Genomic DNA, 12,841 nt, shown 5'->3' with positions numbered 1-12,841 from the left:
CAGCAGGATGATTCATGTGCATGCAGTGTACTTGCTATCTGTGGCATTGGTTCCTCAAGTTTAAAAAGAAACTTGTTAAAACAGTAAATTCAGAGTTATCGCTGAACCTCTCTCCTTAATCTGCCCTAAAGAGATGGTAGGATGAAACCTGTATTATTTTTTTTGTTGAGATTTTTTTTTTCAATCTTTCTTTCACAACTGTTTTACTTTCTTTAGAATCTATTTTTGTATTTAATTTCCTATGGAGGAAGAAAAAAAACTTTCATGGAAGGTTTTGGTATTTGGGGTGGCCTGATAGCCATTTCTGTATGCTGGATAAAACATGGGCTTGCCTTCATGTCTGTGTAAGAACTAGATGAATCTTGCCCTCCTTCACTGGATCCTGTAAGCCTTACTTACACCGGAACTTGGAGAACATGTCATCACAATGCTCACTAACTTGATGGTGTGATTACAGAGGATGAGTAGTAGCATGCTTAATAACCAACCGGTCTTCAGGTATAGGTAAAGAAAATACTCTCTGTGGTGCGTGGATCAAATTCATGGGAAGGGGAGGAAGAGAAGGTTGGAGGATGAAGGAGTAGGAATTGCGGTGGAAAAGAGGACATCACATTAATGTTTTCACTTCAGAAGGACCAGTTCATCTTGCTGTAGAGAAAGTGGAAAAGTGAAGAGTTGATCCTTGTCTCTGTACTTGGGCAGACCTCTTTCAACCTTCACAAAGAGTTTTTCCTGATCCCTGGTGGTACTCTGATCGCAAGCTCTGGTAGCATTATCTGCTCTCAGCAACGAGATGGTCCTCAGAAGAAGAGCTGCTGTGCTGCACACAGTACAGTGTGGCAAATGCTTTACCACTGATGTTTCCTGTTATAGGAAGGGCACTGTCCCTCTGGTACTGCCAAGCATATGTTCGTTCAATGTTTGTAGACCAAGGTCCTGCTTCCCCTTCCCCTACAGCTCTTCTGCTTCAGAGAAAGCACACTCCTTTCCACAGGGGCTTTAGTTAAGCAAGAAGTTCCCTGGTTCTTCAGTAGCTGTTTGCATTAATACCCTGAGGGGGAGTTTGAGTCCTGGTGCTTTAGGCTGGTTTCTGGGAGTTGATAAAGATGAGATTTTTTTTTTTTTTTTCCCAGAGTAACTTGACTTAACAGCCACCAGTGTGGGCTATAGGGAAGTGCAGGAGCTGGAGGAGGAGAGTGCAGTGCTGCACCTATAGACAAGGGGAGCGTCTCCCTAGACGAGGCAAGGAACAGGCTATAGGAAAAATGTATTTGCTGGAGGGACATAGTAGACGGGCAGCAGAGAGAAGAAAAATACTGTCTACTCTCATACTGGCAGGCAGCAGGGAAGGGGGCTTTTCTGGGATTTTTGTATTCACAGCTCTCCATAGCAGGTGGTTGAGACCATACTGAGGCAGAAGAAATTGTAACTTTTCGTAGGAAATCATCTGTGGGAGGAGAGAGATGAAAAGGGAATACCAGTGCACATGTCCCTACCTTTTTTGGGGAGGGAGGAGAGGGGGATAACCATCCAAATAGGTTATGTCCTGTGGGTGAACAGAGCTGATGTCTTCCATTTAGCTTGCTGTGAACAGATGGTGAAAACTAAGATGTGATGATCCTGCTGCATTGTTTGTCCGTTACTTTTCCTGGCTTTTTGTTTGTTTGTTTGGTTGGTTTTTTTCCTTCTCTCATTCCTTCTGTTTTCTCCTTCTTGCGACAGGGCTATTCCCTTAGGGTTGTAGAGCCCACCTTGTCGCTGACACACACCACAGCGTTTCACTTGCTTGCACTGTGTTTTTCATGCACGTTGAGGCTGCACTCTCTTTTTCTCTCTCTTTCTTGCGTCATCACAGTTGTATTTGGCTGCCATGGACAGTAGCAGCCATATGAGCTGGCAGCTTAAGCCCTCGGACAGTGCACGGACATACTGGTAACAGCGCCCGCAAATGGAACAGGTACTGGAAAAAAGGTCCTTCTTGCTCAACCCCTTCTCCACTCCCAACCGCTCCCTTCATCCCTGCACTGTTTATCCCAGGCCAGTGCCTTTTATTTCTTCACATTCCTTCCCTCTGCACCTCCCACCCCATTCCCTCCTGCCAAGGGTTGAAATTAAAATCAGTTTTGCTCTGGTGCAGACTCAAGGAGCAGTATCAACCTTGCAAAGGCTTCTGGTGCACGTTGTGAGGGTTATAGGCGCCCATGCCTCACAAAAGCTAACTCACAGCAGCTTCAACTCGGAGTCCACACTTGAGAACAGCTTGAACACTTAGTACTGAGTGCTGCTCGAATGTAGAACTAACCTTGCCTTCCAAATGCAGAATTTAAGTTCTCCTATCACAAGAAACCATTTTCTAGAAGTAAAGAGAACCAATCTAGCAGCTTTTCAGTCGGGACTGGTTGTCTTAATTCAGCTTTTGGCTTCCCTTGAGTCCTACTGCTGTTCTGTTTGTCTTGATTGGTCATAACAGCATGTGCCTGAAACCACTGATACTTACCTGCCACAAGCTTTAAGCACCTCGGTATGATTTTTAATTTCTTGAAAGATCCTAGCTGGTAATGATGGCCTGTCCTGAAGAGTTACTTCATTGCTTGTTAGATCTGTGTGCAGCTTCTCCTTTTATCCTTGCATTTAAAGTCAGAAAGGAGCAAGTTTAAAAAAAACTTCCCTAAGGGTCCAGACATAAGCACTAAGCTCTGTTTCATTCTGTTTCAAAACCTTTTATTACTGTTTTGTTTGTTCTGTGTGTGTCCAAATCATCCCATCCATGTCCCACAGGCTCTGTGAACAGGGCCCTCCTAGTACCATTTCACGGTCTGAATTCCTGGTGGGCTGTAGTTGCTGATGTTCTCCAAGATAGCCAGTGTTTCTTCCCTCGCAGTCCATGACAAAGCCACGTGCCTACAGAAAGAGTAGGTGGTCTTTTAGTAGTTTTTTAGCTTGGTTGAATATAGGGTATAATTAGAGCTACCTGGTATGAAGGACAGTGCTCCTTCAAGGGAACTACTGTCACATGGAAGGTGTTGTTGCAGCTGGAACAGAGGGCCCCTTGCTTTTGGCTCATGCAATCAATGACCTGTATCTTACATTCTGTTCCCAGAAATACATGTCCATAAAGCTGCTGTTCCTTCTTTTCTGCCGTTCTTGTTGGGACTTTTGTCAGCCTTGCATTGGATTCCTTTCTGTCATGTTGCTGCTTGGTTCTGCATTCTTGCTGCCTCTTGCTGTTTGTCTGCCTGCTGTGTGACATGCTGGGAAGGGTGCTGTCTGAACCGGGTGTCTTGATGCCCTCTGCCATGGTGCATGAATGCAAACAAACTTGTCTTGAAGCGTGGTGCTACCACTCTTGAAAGGGTCACAACTTTCTTCAGTCTTAAGTCTTGCAAAGACCGCTCTCGGGCGTCAGCTTATGGTGGTTTTTCTGCTTTTGGTTCCTGCAGGTGGTATTGTAGCAATGTTAGATGGGTCTATTCCATGAAATAAAATATTGCTTGTGAGGGGGGGAAATTCTAGTGTCTTCATTCTGGACTTGAAATCTCTGGGCTGAAACATGACCTGATCTCAGTCTGCTCTGTCTTCTGTTTACCTAAGGTCACACCCAGAGTTTAATGTGGCTGTCTGCAGAAAAAGGCATTGCATTCTTTCCAAGACTTTAAAAACAAACAAAACAAACAGAAGCTCTGTTCTTTTGACTTGGAAAACTTAAATCCCTTTGAATTCAGAACCCACTGGCTGGAATTGGCTGTTTCCCTGCATCTTGTACCTCCCATCCATAATGATACCAAACCCTGTGTGTTTACTGTGCTCTAGCTATTTGAGAGGTGAATCAACCTTTAAGAACTTGAATCCAGAAGCTTTGGTCTTTACTGGATTACCTGAATAGCTCTGGCAGGAAATCAAAGTCAGGGTAGCTGAAGAGAGATACATGTGGGGTTTTTTAACCACAAACAGTAAATGGTTTATACTTGGAGTCATGGTTTCACATGTGAAACCATGTGAAGTGATCTTCCAGCATGGCTCAGTTAGCTGTGAAGTACTTATGGTCTGCACAGTTCACAGGAGTTGGTAGAATTTATGGTCTCTAAAGTTAAGTGATTATTCCCATTAATTTTTTTTTTTTTGCAACCAATGATTACTTTGTACACAGGCTATATGTGTTAAGCACCTAACTAGTATGTGCTGGCAAACCATACCTATGAAAGTTTATACCCTCAATAAGGCTGAATGTGAAGGAGAGACTTTTTTTTTCTTTGAAGAAATAAAAAAATAAACTTGTGTGCAATCAGCTATGTTTGTCCTAGCTGACTGGTAAGTGACTGAGAGGTGTGCTGTGTTGAATAGCACAAGCCACCAGGAGAAACGGTAACACGAAGTCTTTTAGATACTCTTTTTAGGGTAGCTGACAGTGTGGTGAAGGTATGGGTTGAAACTTGTCCTCCATGCTGTTTTTGAAAGGGTAAATGAGGGTGTATAGGCACATGAGTACTTCCAGTGGGAGTACTGGAAGAATGACTGCATTGTGCATGTTCTTTAACCTTCTATGAAAGCTCCTCTTTAAAGGAAACTAAATGCAACTGTATATCTTATAGCTGTGTCAGGCACTGTATGCCGGTTGTCTCAGAGTAGAGTCCAAGACCTCCTTAGCTCTGAATTGTGCTCAGGCTTTAAGTCTTTAGAATTACTTTTTAAAGGAGCTAAAGACTTAGTCATTTTAACTATGGATAATGTAGTTTGGTTTCATATCCATGTGACTGGCAAGTGTCTGCTGATACGTCTTCATCTGCTGGCCTGTCCAGATGTTGGGATCTGTGTATTCCACAGCATCTTTCCTCTGCTTCCCAGCAGAGGATGCACTGAAGGAGTTGGATGAGGGACCACTGTCAACAGCATGCGGAGCAAATCATTCGTACATGGAGTCTAATGCAGTGACTGAAGATCCAGTGCACGCTGACAGAGCTGTGCTGGTTATGAGAGGTGCGCAGGGAAGCGTTAGCTCTCCACTTCCAGGTTTCAGTCATACTTATCAAGGTCATTAAAAATACACTTTAACAGAAGGAGTAACTTGTTCAAACTGTAATGGGAAAAGGTCCAAGGTGCAAAAATCCTGAGTTAAGGAGAGAACATCAGCCCTAACTCTGACTACTCTGAGTCTTGATTTGTTCCTTGTGGTGGATTGCAGGTAGGTTTGAATGTAAAATGCCTTCCGCTTGACTGTCCAAATCTCGTGTTCCTGATTACTTTGTTTTAGTGACACTTAAACAACTGTGGGGTGTTTTCTTGGTGGAGGAAGGAGTGAATTCTTTTTGACTTCTCCCTCCATGATGGGTGTACTTTGTACATCCTTGAAATGCAGTTCATCAAGTGGCCCTTCTTGATTTTTAATGCTCTAAAGAAAGTTGATGTTGCATGTTGTGTGCTGAACCTATATTGACTTGTCCAGGAAGATGCACAATAACCTTCCATGATGTGAGATTTTTTTCTATATACTTCTTACAAAACCTTAGCACCTGGAAGTTATCTGTTCATACTCATCTCCTATCACATGTCACCATACAGAATACAAATGGAAAATGAGCAATCACGTGCATTTTTCCTTTTAAGACCCTCTTTCTTAGCATGATGTTTGGCTGGTAGTTTCAGCATTGTACTATCTGAAATGTGCCCTACATACTCTGTGAGAAAGTTCTTTGATTTCTAAGCCTCTCTGAGCCTGTTGGGTTAGTCTCATATGTTTTAATAATGCCCTAAACCTTATTTCTGAAACAGTAATCACATTTAATAAACTGTATAGAATATAGTTCTTAAACTGGCTCAGCTTGATATTTTCTACCTTTTTCTTTCTCACTGACAAAAAATACATCTTAAAAAAAGAAAGAACAGATGTACCCTTTGTCTTCTAAATATAGATGCCATTTCTGGGCCAGAGTTTTATATTAAGATCAATGTTCTGCAGAAAGTTTTCCAATTATGGAAGACACTAAAAGATGAGTGGGCAAATAAGCCACAGGTGTCTTCATCTTGTGCTGATGGGGTAAGCTCTGCCAAAGGAGCAGATTCTCTCTTCTATTGTGCAGAGGTTCAGCCTGGGTCAGTCTTTGAAGGAAAACTGATAAAATACTGTTAATTCTCTGAAAACCCCTTTGGACAGCTGAGCTTTTGAGAGCCTAAAGATGTCTCATAATGTTCTTTCCCAGTGGGCAAGATAAATCGTACCTCCTGGTGTGGAACTGCCTTTCAGTCTCTTTGGCAGCTTAACCAGCTATTTTATGTGGTTCAGTTTTAAAGGTGATAAAAAGTCAGTATGCTGGAGAGCACTCTTGGGAAGTAAGATGTGGGTATTATAGAATTATTCAAGCTCCAGCTGGTATAAAAAGAGGAATAAAATATCTGTCCTCATTGCTTGGTTGTTAGTATCATGGTAGCAGAATCCCAGTAGCAGTAATGTGGTCATGATGAAGGCATTGAACACATTGGTATAAAGAGGTAAATTTTTTTGTTCTTACTGCTGGGTATTATTTACATGCTTTTCAGCTTGTTATTCAAAGCTGAAGGCATATGTTACCTCCGTAGCTTCTGGGAGCTGTTTTGGATTACCTTGTTTAGAATAAAAAAGAAAATAAGAAAAAACAACCCTCCCAAACCAAAACAGCCTCGCATCTTTCTGACTTTCTCTTCTCACCTCCAAGCTGGAGTCTTATCCACTGCTGCGTGGTACGCAGGTTCGATCCCACGCCACAGTGGATTACCACCCATCTGATAACTGCTAGCTAATATCATCTTGTTGGATGACAGCCTGTTTCCAGCCTGACAGGGTCTGTTCTTTCTTGGGCGTAAATTGTTCAGAGATTCATTCTTCCACACTTCTTTTTCAAACTGCCCATCTGTGATGCTTGCAGTCTTCTGATGCCCTCACTGCCGTAAAATGCAATGTAAAAATGCAGCATACACCCATTTTCTTTTCAACCTCCTTTTCTGGCATGGTTCAGAGCAACAACATGACTAAGAGAGGATGAAGGTGTGAGGTGGGTTTTTACATCTGCATCATTTCCATTTCCCTCTCTTCTCCCAAGCGAAGTACGGCATATTTCAACTCAATGACTATTGGATTTCCCTCTCTGTAGAGAGGTTGGATAAATCATTAGCCCCTCTGCACTGACCTGGCCAGCATCTTTGCAGCAGGCTGATGGTATGTTACTCAGACTTGACAATGCAGTGGCTTGTGAAACTTTCCTTGTCAGACCAAACCAGCAGCAGCTCCTTGATACGCTTGCTGTAAATACAGACCATTTTATGCTGGGAGGTGGTCGTAATCTGTGGTTCCGTGTTTACATTAGTCATTCTGACTTACTTTTCTGTTCTGTTTGTGTTTGTTTTTTTTTTTTTGTCTTGTCTTCCTCTAGTACACCTCCAGCATGAGAGCCAAATACCTCGCCACCAACCAACCTCGTCCAGATGCTGGCAGTGTGCATTAAAGTGAAAAAGCAAAAGCAAAAAAACAAAACCCACACGTGCAGTCAGACTAAACAATGTGCCAACTGCTGTGCCCCTGTGCTGTCCTCGTAGAACAATCCTGCTGTTCTGCCCAAAATCCAGTGCAGCTCCTTCTGTTTCTCCAGTCCAGACCACCCCTCCAACCTGGTACCTGCCCACTGGAGTGGAAGCCCTTTTTGAATTTAAGCCTTCACCTTGTTGTACCTGATGTGCGAGAGAGAGCAAGCACGTGCAGGCAAGCAACTGAGAGCACCCAGGCAAGAAACGGGGTCCACCTGCCTGGGGCCAACTTTATCAGAGTAGCTTAACAGAAAAAGTTGGTGAATATCTTCTGCCCCCTTTTTTTCCCCTTCTGTTTCCCAGAGGGACTTGGTAAAAGATGGTGGTAGATCATCTTCACTTCTGCAGTGGGATCAGCAGTCTGTCAAACAATGAAGAAGCAGAGGCTCGGTGCCTGTGACTAGCGTACAACGAGGGAAAGCTGAGTTAATGCACGATACAGCATTTTGGGAGTCCTCTGGTCCAGTGCCCTGTGTGAGGGAGGAGGGAAACCCCTGCCTCATGGTGTCACTGTATATCCACTGTAATTTGGGAGCCTAGGGCTCTTTTAGAGCAAACCATTCCACTACCCCGGTTAACTTTTTTTTTTTTTAAATCCATTAAGAAAATCCCTTTTTCTTTCCCACTATATCTAGTATGTGAATTCTTGAGGAGGAGCAGGGAGTCCCAGCACCAGTCAACTACCCTGTCCATTGCTCTGAACCTGACCTCTGCTCCATCAGGGAAGCTCAGGTACTTGCAGATGGCATTCTGGGTGCTGCCTTTACGAGGCTGTAACACAGATCAAGCAGGAGCCAGCCACCCACTTGGTGCCAAATTTTCCAGGAAAAGACTTGTAAGACTTTATGGGGGGGTATTTTTGCACTAAAGAGTTTCAGCTCTCTGATGCTAGATCTTACGGGACAGTCAGCTTGCAAAAGCAAGAGAGACTGGAAGCACCAATGGATTTATAGCAAATGCAAGTTCTCCCTGCAGGAGTGAACTCTGCTGGACTTTTTATTTTCTTTCTTTTTTTTTTTTTAAATCATAATTTGCAGCACAGGGTTGCTGAACTGACATAGAAGGAAGTTTTTGGAGCCTCAGTCCTAACAAACTCACAAGATCATCAGTGTATCTTCTTCTGTGTTCCAGAATCAGAAACCCAAATGACATCTGGAGAACATTGTGACTGTCAGAACAGGTTTTTATTTTATCCTATTTTATTTCATTTTGTTTTTCAAGGCACGTTGCTAACCACTATCTGACCATATTAAGGCACATGTAAGGCATTTTTCTAGACATGAGGCAGAACAAAGCTTGCAAAGGGGCAGCTGGGTGCCTGCAGAGGGCAACATCCTCCATTGGTGCTGTACTTTCCACTGAAGAGCAGTGCTCCAAAGGGCACTGACAGCTTCCTACTGGAAGAGGAGACTGCCTCTTGGGAGGTACTGTCGAATACTGCCCTTTCAGTAGGGTAACTATGGTGTTCCTTTTTGTCTTTTTACCTCTGAGCAGGGGCATCTTAGTGTAGCTGCCGAGCATTATATTAAATAACCGGCAGAGTAAATAAAGTGGGAAATGTCTCTCAAACTGGAGTTGAGCCATTGGCAGAGGCAGTTAGTCTTCACCTCAGTGATGTTCAGACTCGATGTCTGTTTACCCCACGTTTGCTGTACAGGGCACAGAATTTACCGATCTGCCTTTACTCAAGTCAGTTGCCTTCTTGCAGTAAGGTAGGAATTGCTCCTAGCAGGTAGCTAACTAGGATGATGGTATCTGCTGTAAAATGGTACCAGCTCTGTGGAAGAGCAAGCTTTGAGACTCCTCTGAAGATGGAAACCACTAATAGGCTGCAAAAGCTGTAGGCCAGCTATTACCATTCAAAGGAGTGAGGGAGACAGGGAGGAGGCACCACCATGCAGACAGGAAGAGGTGGTTTTGGAGAAAACTTCACACTTCACCATAAATCTCTGGAAGCAGGATTTTCTTGCTCAGGACCGAGTATGCCCTTTCAAACACATTTGATGGGCTTCACACTGAAACATACCTCTGTGTTATCAAATAACAAGGGCAGGGAAATGTAGTCACAGGTGGTATGGAGGGACACTGTGGCTCATGAGCACCAGGTTTTCCACCCTGTCTTAAAGCCTACCAGGAGACCTGGGTGTGCAAGCATGTGGCATGGTTAGCTTGCAGGGCCCCGAGCACACAACTACTATCTGGGGGGAACTGAACCTTCCCCTTGCTTTGAAGAAAGAAGCAAGAGCCATATAATCCTTATTAAGACTGAGTTGTTCTGCTGTCATCTCTCCTTGCAAGGATGTGCTCAGATTGCTACTTACCCTATCAATTTTATGGGAGCTGCCCTAAAATCTGTGGGCTGGTCCTACTTATTGAAGGCAAGTGTTTTGAAGGCTGGAGGGTGTGGGGAACACTGTGAAAAGAAGTGCTTCTGTATATTGACTTTTCTGTATACAGAATGCATCCCGAACACGCGTGTGGCTGCACTTTGGGTTGAATCTAAATTGTCGTAGTGATACTGTCTGTGCCAGCAGGGGTAACGGGGGAGCGAGCCTATACCTTTTTGTTTGCAGCATCTAATGGAGCAGCCACCTTGACCTGCTTCCTTCCAAGGTTTGGCATAGCCACCCATAACATCCAGAACAACTTCTGACAATGTTTGGGGCTTGCAGCAAGGCACAAATGTGGAGATATGTGCTCTGTGACTTCAAAATATAACTGGAAAGAATGTTACGGAGATAACATTTTGCTCTCTGGAGGCCAGCATAACATGACTGCAGTGTGAGCTGTGTACCTTTGTCCAGCCAGCACTTCCTTTACTTGACATGGATATTGCACTTTTGTAAAGCATCCTGGAACTCTGCTGCCCCGCTGCATGCTGTGCAGAGCGCTGGATAGGAAACACAGACAAATGGGTTTCTTTTGGTTTATTATTATTATTATTACTTCCTTTTTTTTTCTTTTTTTTTTTTGTTCTTCTGGAACCTTGAGCAACAGTGTGGCATTTCTGCAGGCTGGTCTGAATGGATCTGCTAAAGAACAGATAGCCTTTGCCTATTTTTATGGCTGCGACATAATCAGCCTCATCCATATGGTCACATTTTGTCTGAGGAGTGGACTTTCAAAAGCCAAGATCTCCCAGACTCTGTGCCTCCCTCTCGGGTGAACAGCAGGTGCTATCTGGCGAAGACTCATCTGTTCTAGATGGCATTCATGGTTGAGGGAGTCCAACCTCTTCAAGCTGTAGGAGGTAAAGCTGTAGAGACTTCTCTCTCTTCCATTGTGTCTCTCTGTTTTTAATGTGACAGAATGCCAAGGCCATATCACTTGGTGTGTCCCAGCTGACCTTATCGGAACATTACTTATGTTACTGGTTGCTAGCAAAAGGGTCCAAAATTCAGGGGAGATGAGATTGGCCTCTGGACACCTCGCTGACTGCAAAATGGAAGGCAGCTTGTCCGGTTGAAGGTGTCTGCATCGGTGAAGATACTTCATGTTACTTTTTCAGAAGCACAAACGTGGTCATTGGCTTGTCTGGTTGGCTTGGTTTATTTCCACTGCATCATCCCGTGTGAATGACACTTTCTTTTGGAACCAAGAACTCTTCCAAGCACACAAACATCTCCACAATGTGAAATGTAAATAGCATGTTGGACTCGTGTCCAGTGTTCAAGACTGCATTGTAATTGTAAAGGAAATCGAATCAAGACTTGGCTGTGAATTTCTTGTGCTGTCTTGGGAATATAACTGTAGTGTTTGTATCCTGTATGTATTATTAAACTGAGTTCATTTTATGTGCTGATAAAAGGGTTCAAGCTAAGATTTTAGCGTGCATCCATGTATCCAAATGTGAAGGATGGAGTGCTCCCTTCCCCTCCTGTCCTTTTTAAGTTTTCTCCATTTGAGAGGTGTTAATTTTCCGTGTACAGTCATCTCAGCCAAGATGCAAAGATGTTCATTTGAGTGCTTTGAGGGGGACACAGCGCATGGGGTTTTAAGTGACCCTAAGTTAGGATTTCCATAGCAGTTCCCTGAAAATACATTAAAAGTTTGGCCTTTCTGAGAGTTAACCATTTCTCAGGGGCCTGCTTAGCCATCATTCATGAGAGCTTTGGGTGCTGCAGGGTGATAGCAGACAGGAGTGGGTGGATACCCATAAAAGCAAGGTACAGGTACCTGTGTGGATAAACCCATGCTTCACTTCTGGTCCCGCCTTCTCTTCCTCCTAGCAGCAACTGAAATACCATGCTGAGCCCTTTGAAGAAGAGAGAAGTGTCTTGGCTTGTTGATTCTAGCCACCCCACCTGATTCAGGAGTAGATGAGGTGGGTGGGTTTTCCTTTAGCAAGGGAGAGGAGCTGTCTTTGAAGTACTTCTTACCTGGGGACCAAGGAGAAGCCAGGGTCTTCCCCACCTCAACAAGTCTGTTAGTGTAACTCAGTGAATATCTCTGGGTGGGAGGGGAAAAACCCTCTGGGGAGATACCGAGGAGTAGATCTAATGCCTTGAGAGAAGAGACCTGACGAGACTTAATCTGTACCTTTAGCCAGGTGGTTTCTTTCATCACAGCCTACTCCCCTTTTCTAGAAATTATTTGTGTGCATGCTATGAATGGCTTCCCTAGTCATTCCAGGAGGCCCAGCAGAAGCGTGGGATGTTTTGGTAGCAGTTTCTAGATGGCTAGCAAGTGATCTGTGCTTTCAGGGGGGGAGTGGGATCTCTTGCTGAGCTGTGATGGTGAGCGTGTTGCCCAGCTGGGAGAGAGAAGGGATGGGTTACTGGTGGCCTGGAGCTCCCAGGTGCTCACCCAGCCCCTGTGGCTGCATGCATGAACAAAGTGGAACATAAATTGATGTACAACCAGAAAGTTCAAAATATTCCTTTCTTAAAGAGGATAACTGTAGCATGAAGCTCTTAGGTGCTCTGCATATTTGATACCACATTGCTCCTCACTATGCAATTCCGAACTCCTCCTTTCCTGTTCCTCCTCTGATCTCACACCAAGACTTCTCCAGTGGTCTCTGCCCAGGAGGCCACTGAAGTCCCAGAAAAGCTTCATTTCTTTCATTGTCCTCTGCATTGGGTCCAGCTGCCCCGCCGTCACATCGCGTGCCTCAGGTCCCTTGTTAACGGGAGGCCCCTTGAGTTTTATTCACATCATTCAGAGGGAAGTTTATTTTCTTGGACACTGTGCACAGAAACCTAATGGTGAACATGTACCTGGCCTTTTTGTAACTTTTTTGTTTTTTTCTTCTTAACCATAATGGTTGTATATCATACCACTTTATATA

General features: G+C 44.1%; 1 protein-coding gene across 1 annotated transcript in view; it reads left to right on the top strand.

The window, feature by feature from the left end:
* Positions 1 to 7,496, top strand: part of LOC104074129 (protein tweety homolog 3-like) — a gene marked incomplete at its 5' end in the record, with an annotated part of 33,557 nt that extends 26,061 nt beyond the window's left edge. The window contains 1 exon segment of the mRNA XM_009574154.1: positions 7,401 to 7,496. Within this exon segment, the coding sequence (XP_009572449.1) occupies positions 7,401 to 7,472 (72 nt within the window).
* Positions 7,497 to 12,841: the final 5,345 nt, after the last annotated feature.

Source organism: Fulmarus glacialis, unplaced genomic scaffold (genome assembly GCF_000690835.1).
Source record: "Fulmarus glacialis isolate BGI_N327 unplaced genomic scaffold, ASM69083v1 scaffold11380, whole genome shotgun sequence".
In the NCBI taxonomy this organism is placed as follows: Eukaryota; Metazoa; Chordata; class Aves; order Procellariiformes; family Procellariidae; genus Fulmarus; species Fulmarus glacialis.
This window is presented reverse-complemented; position numbering and strand designations above follow the sequence as displayed.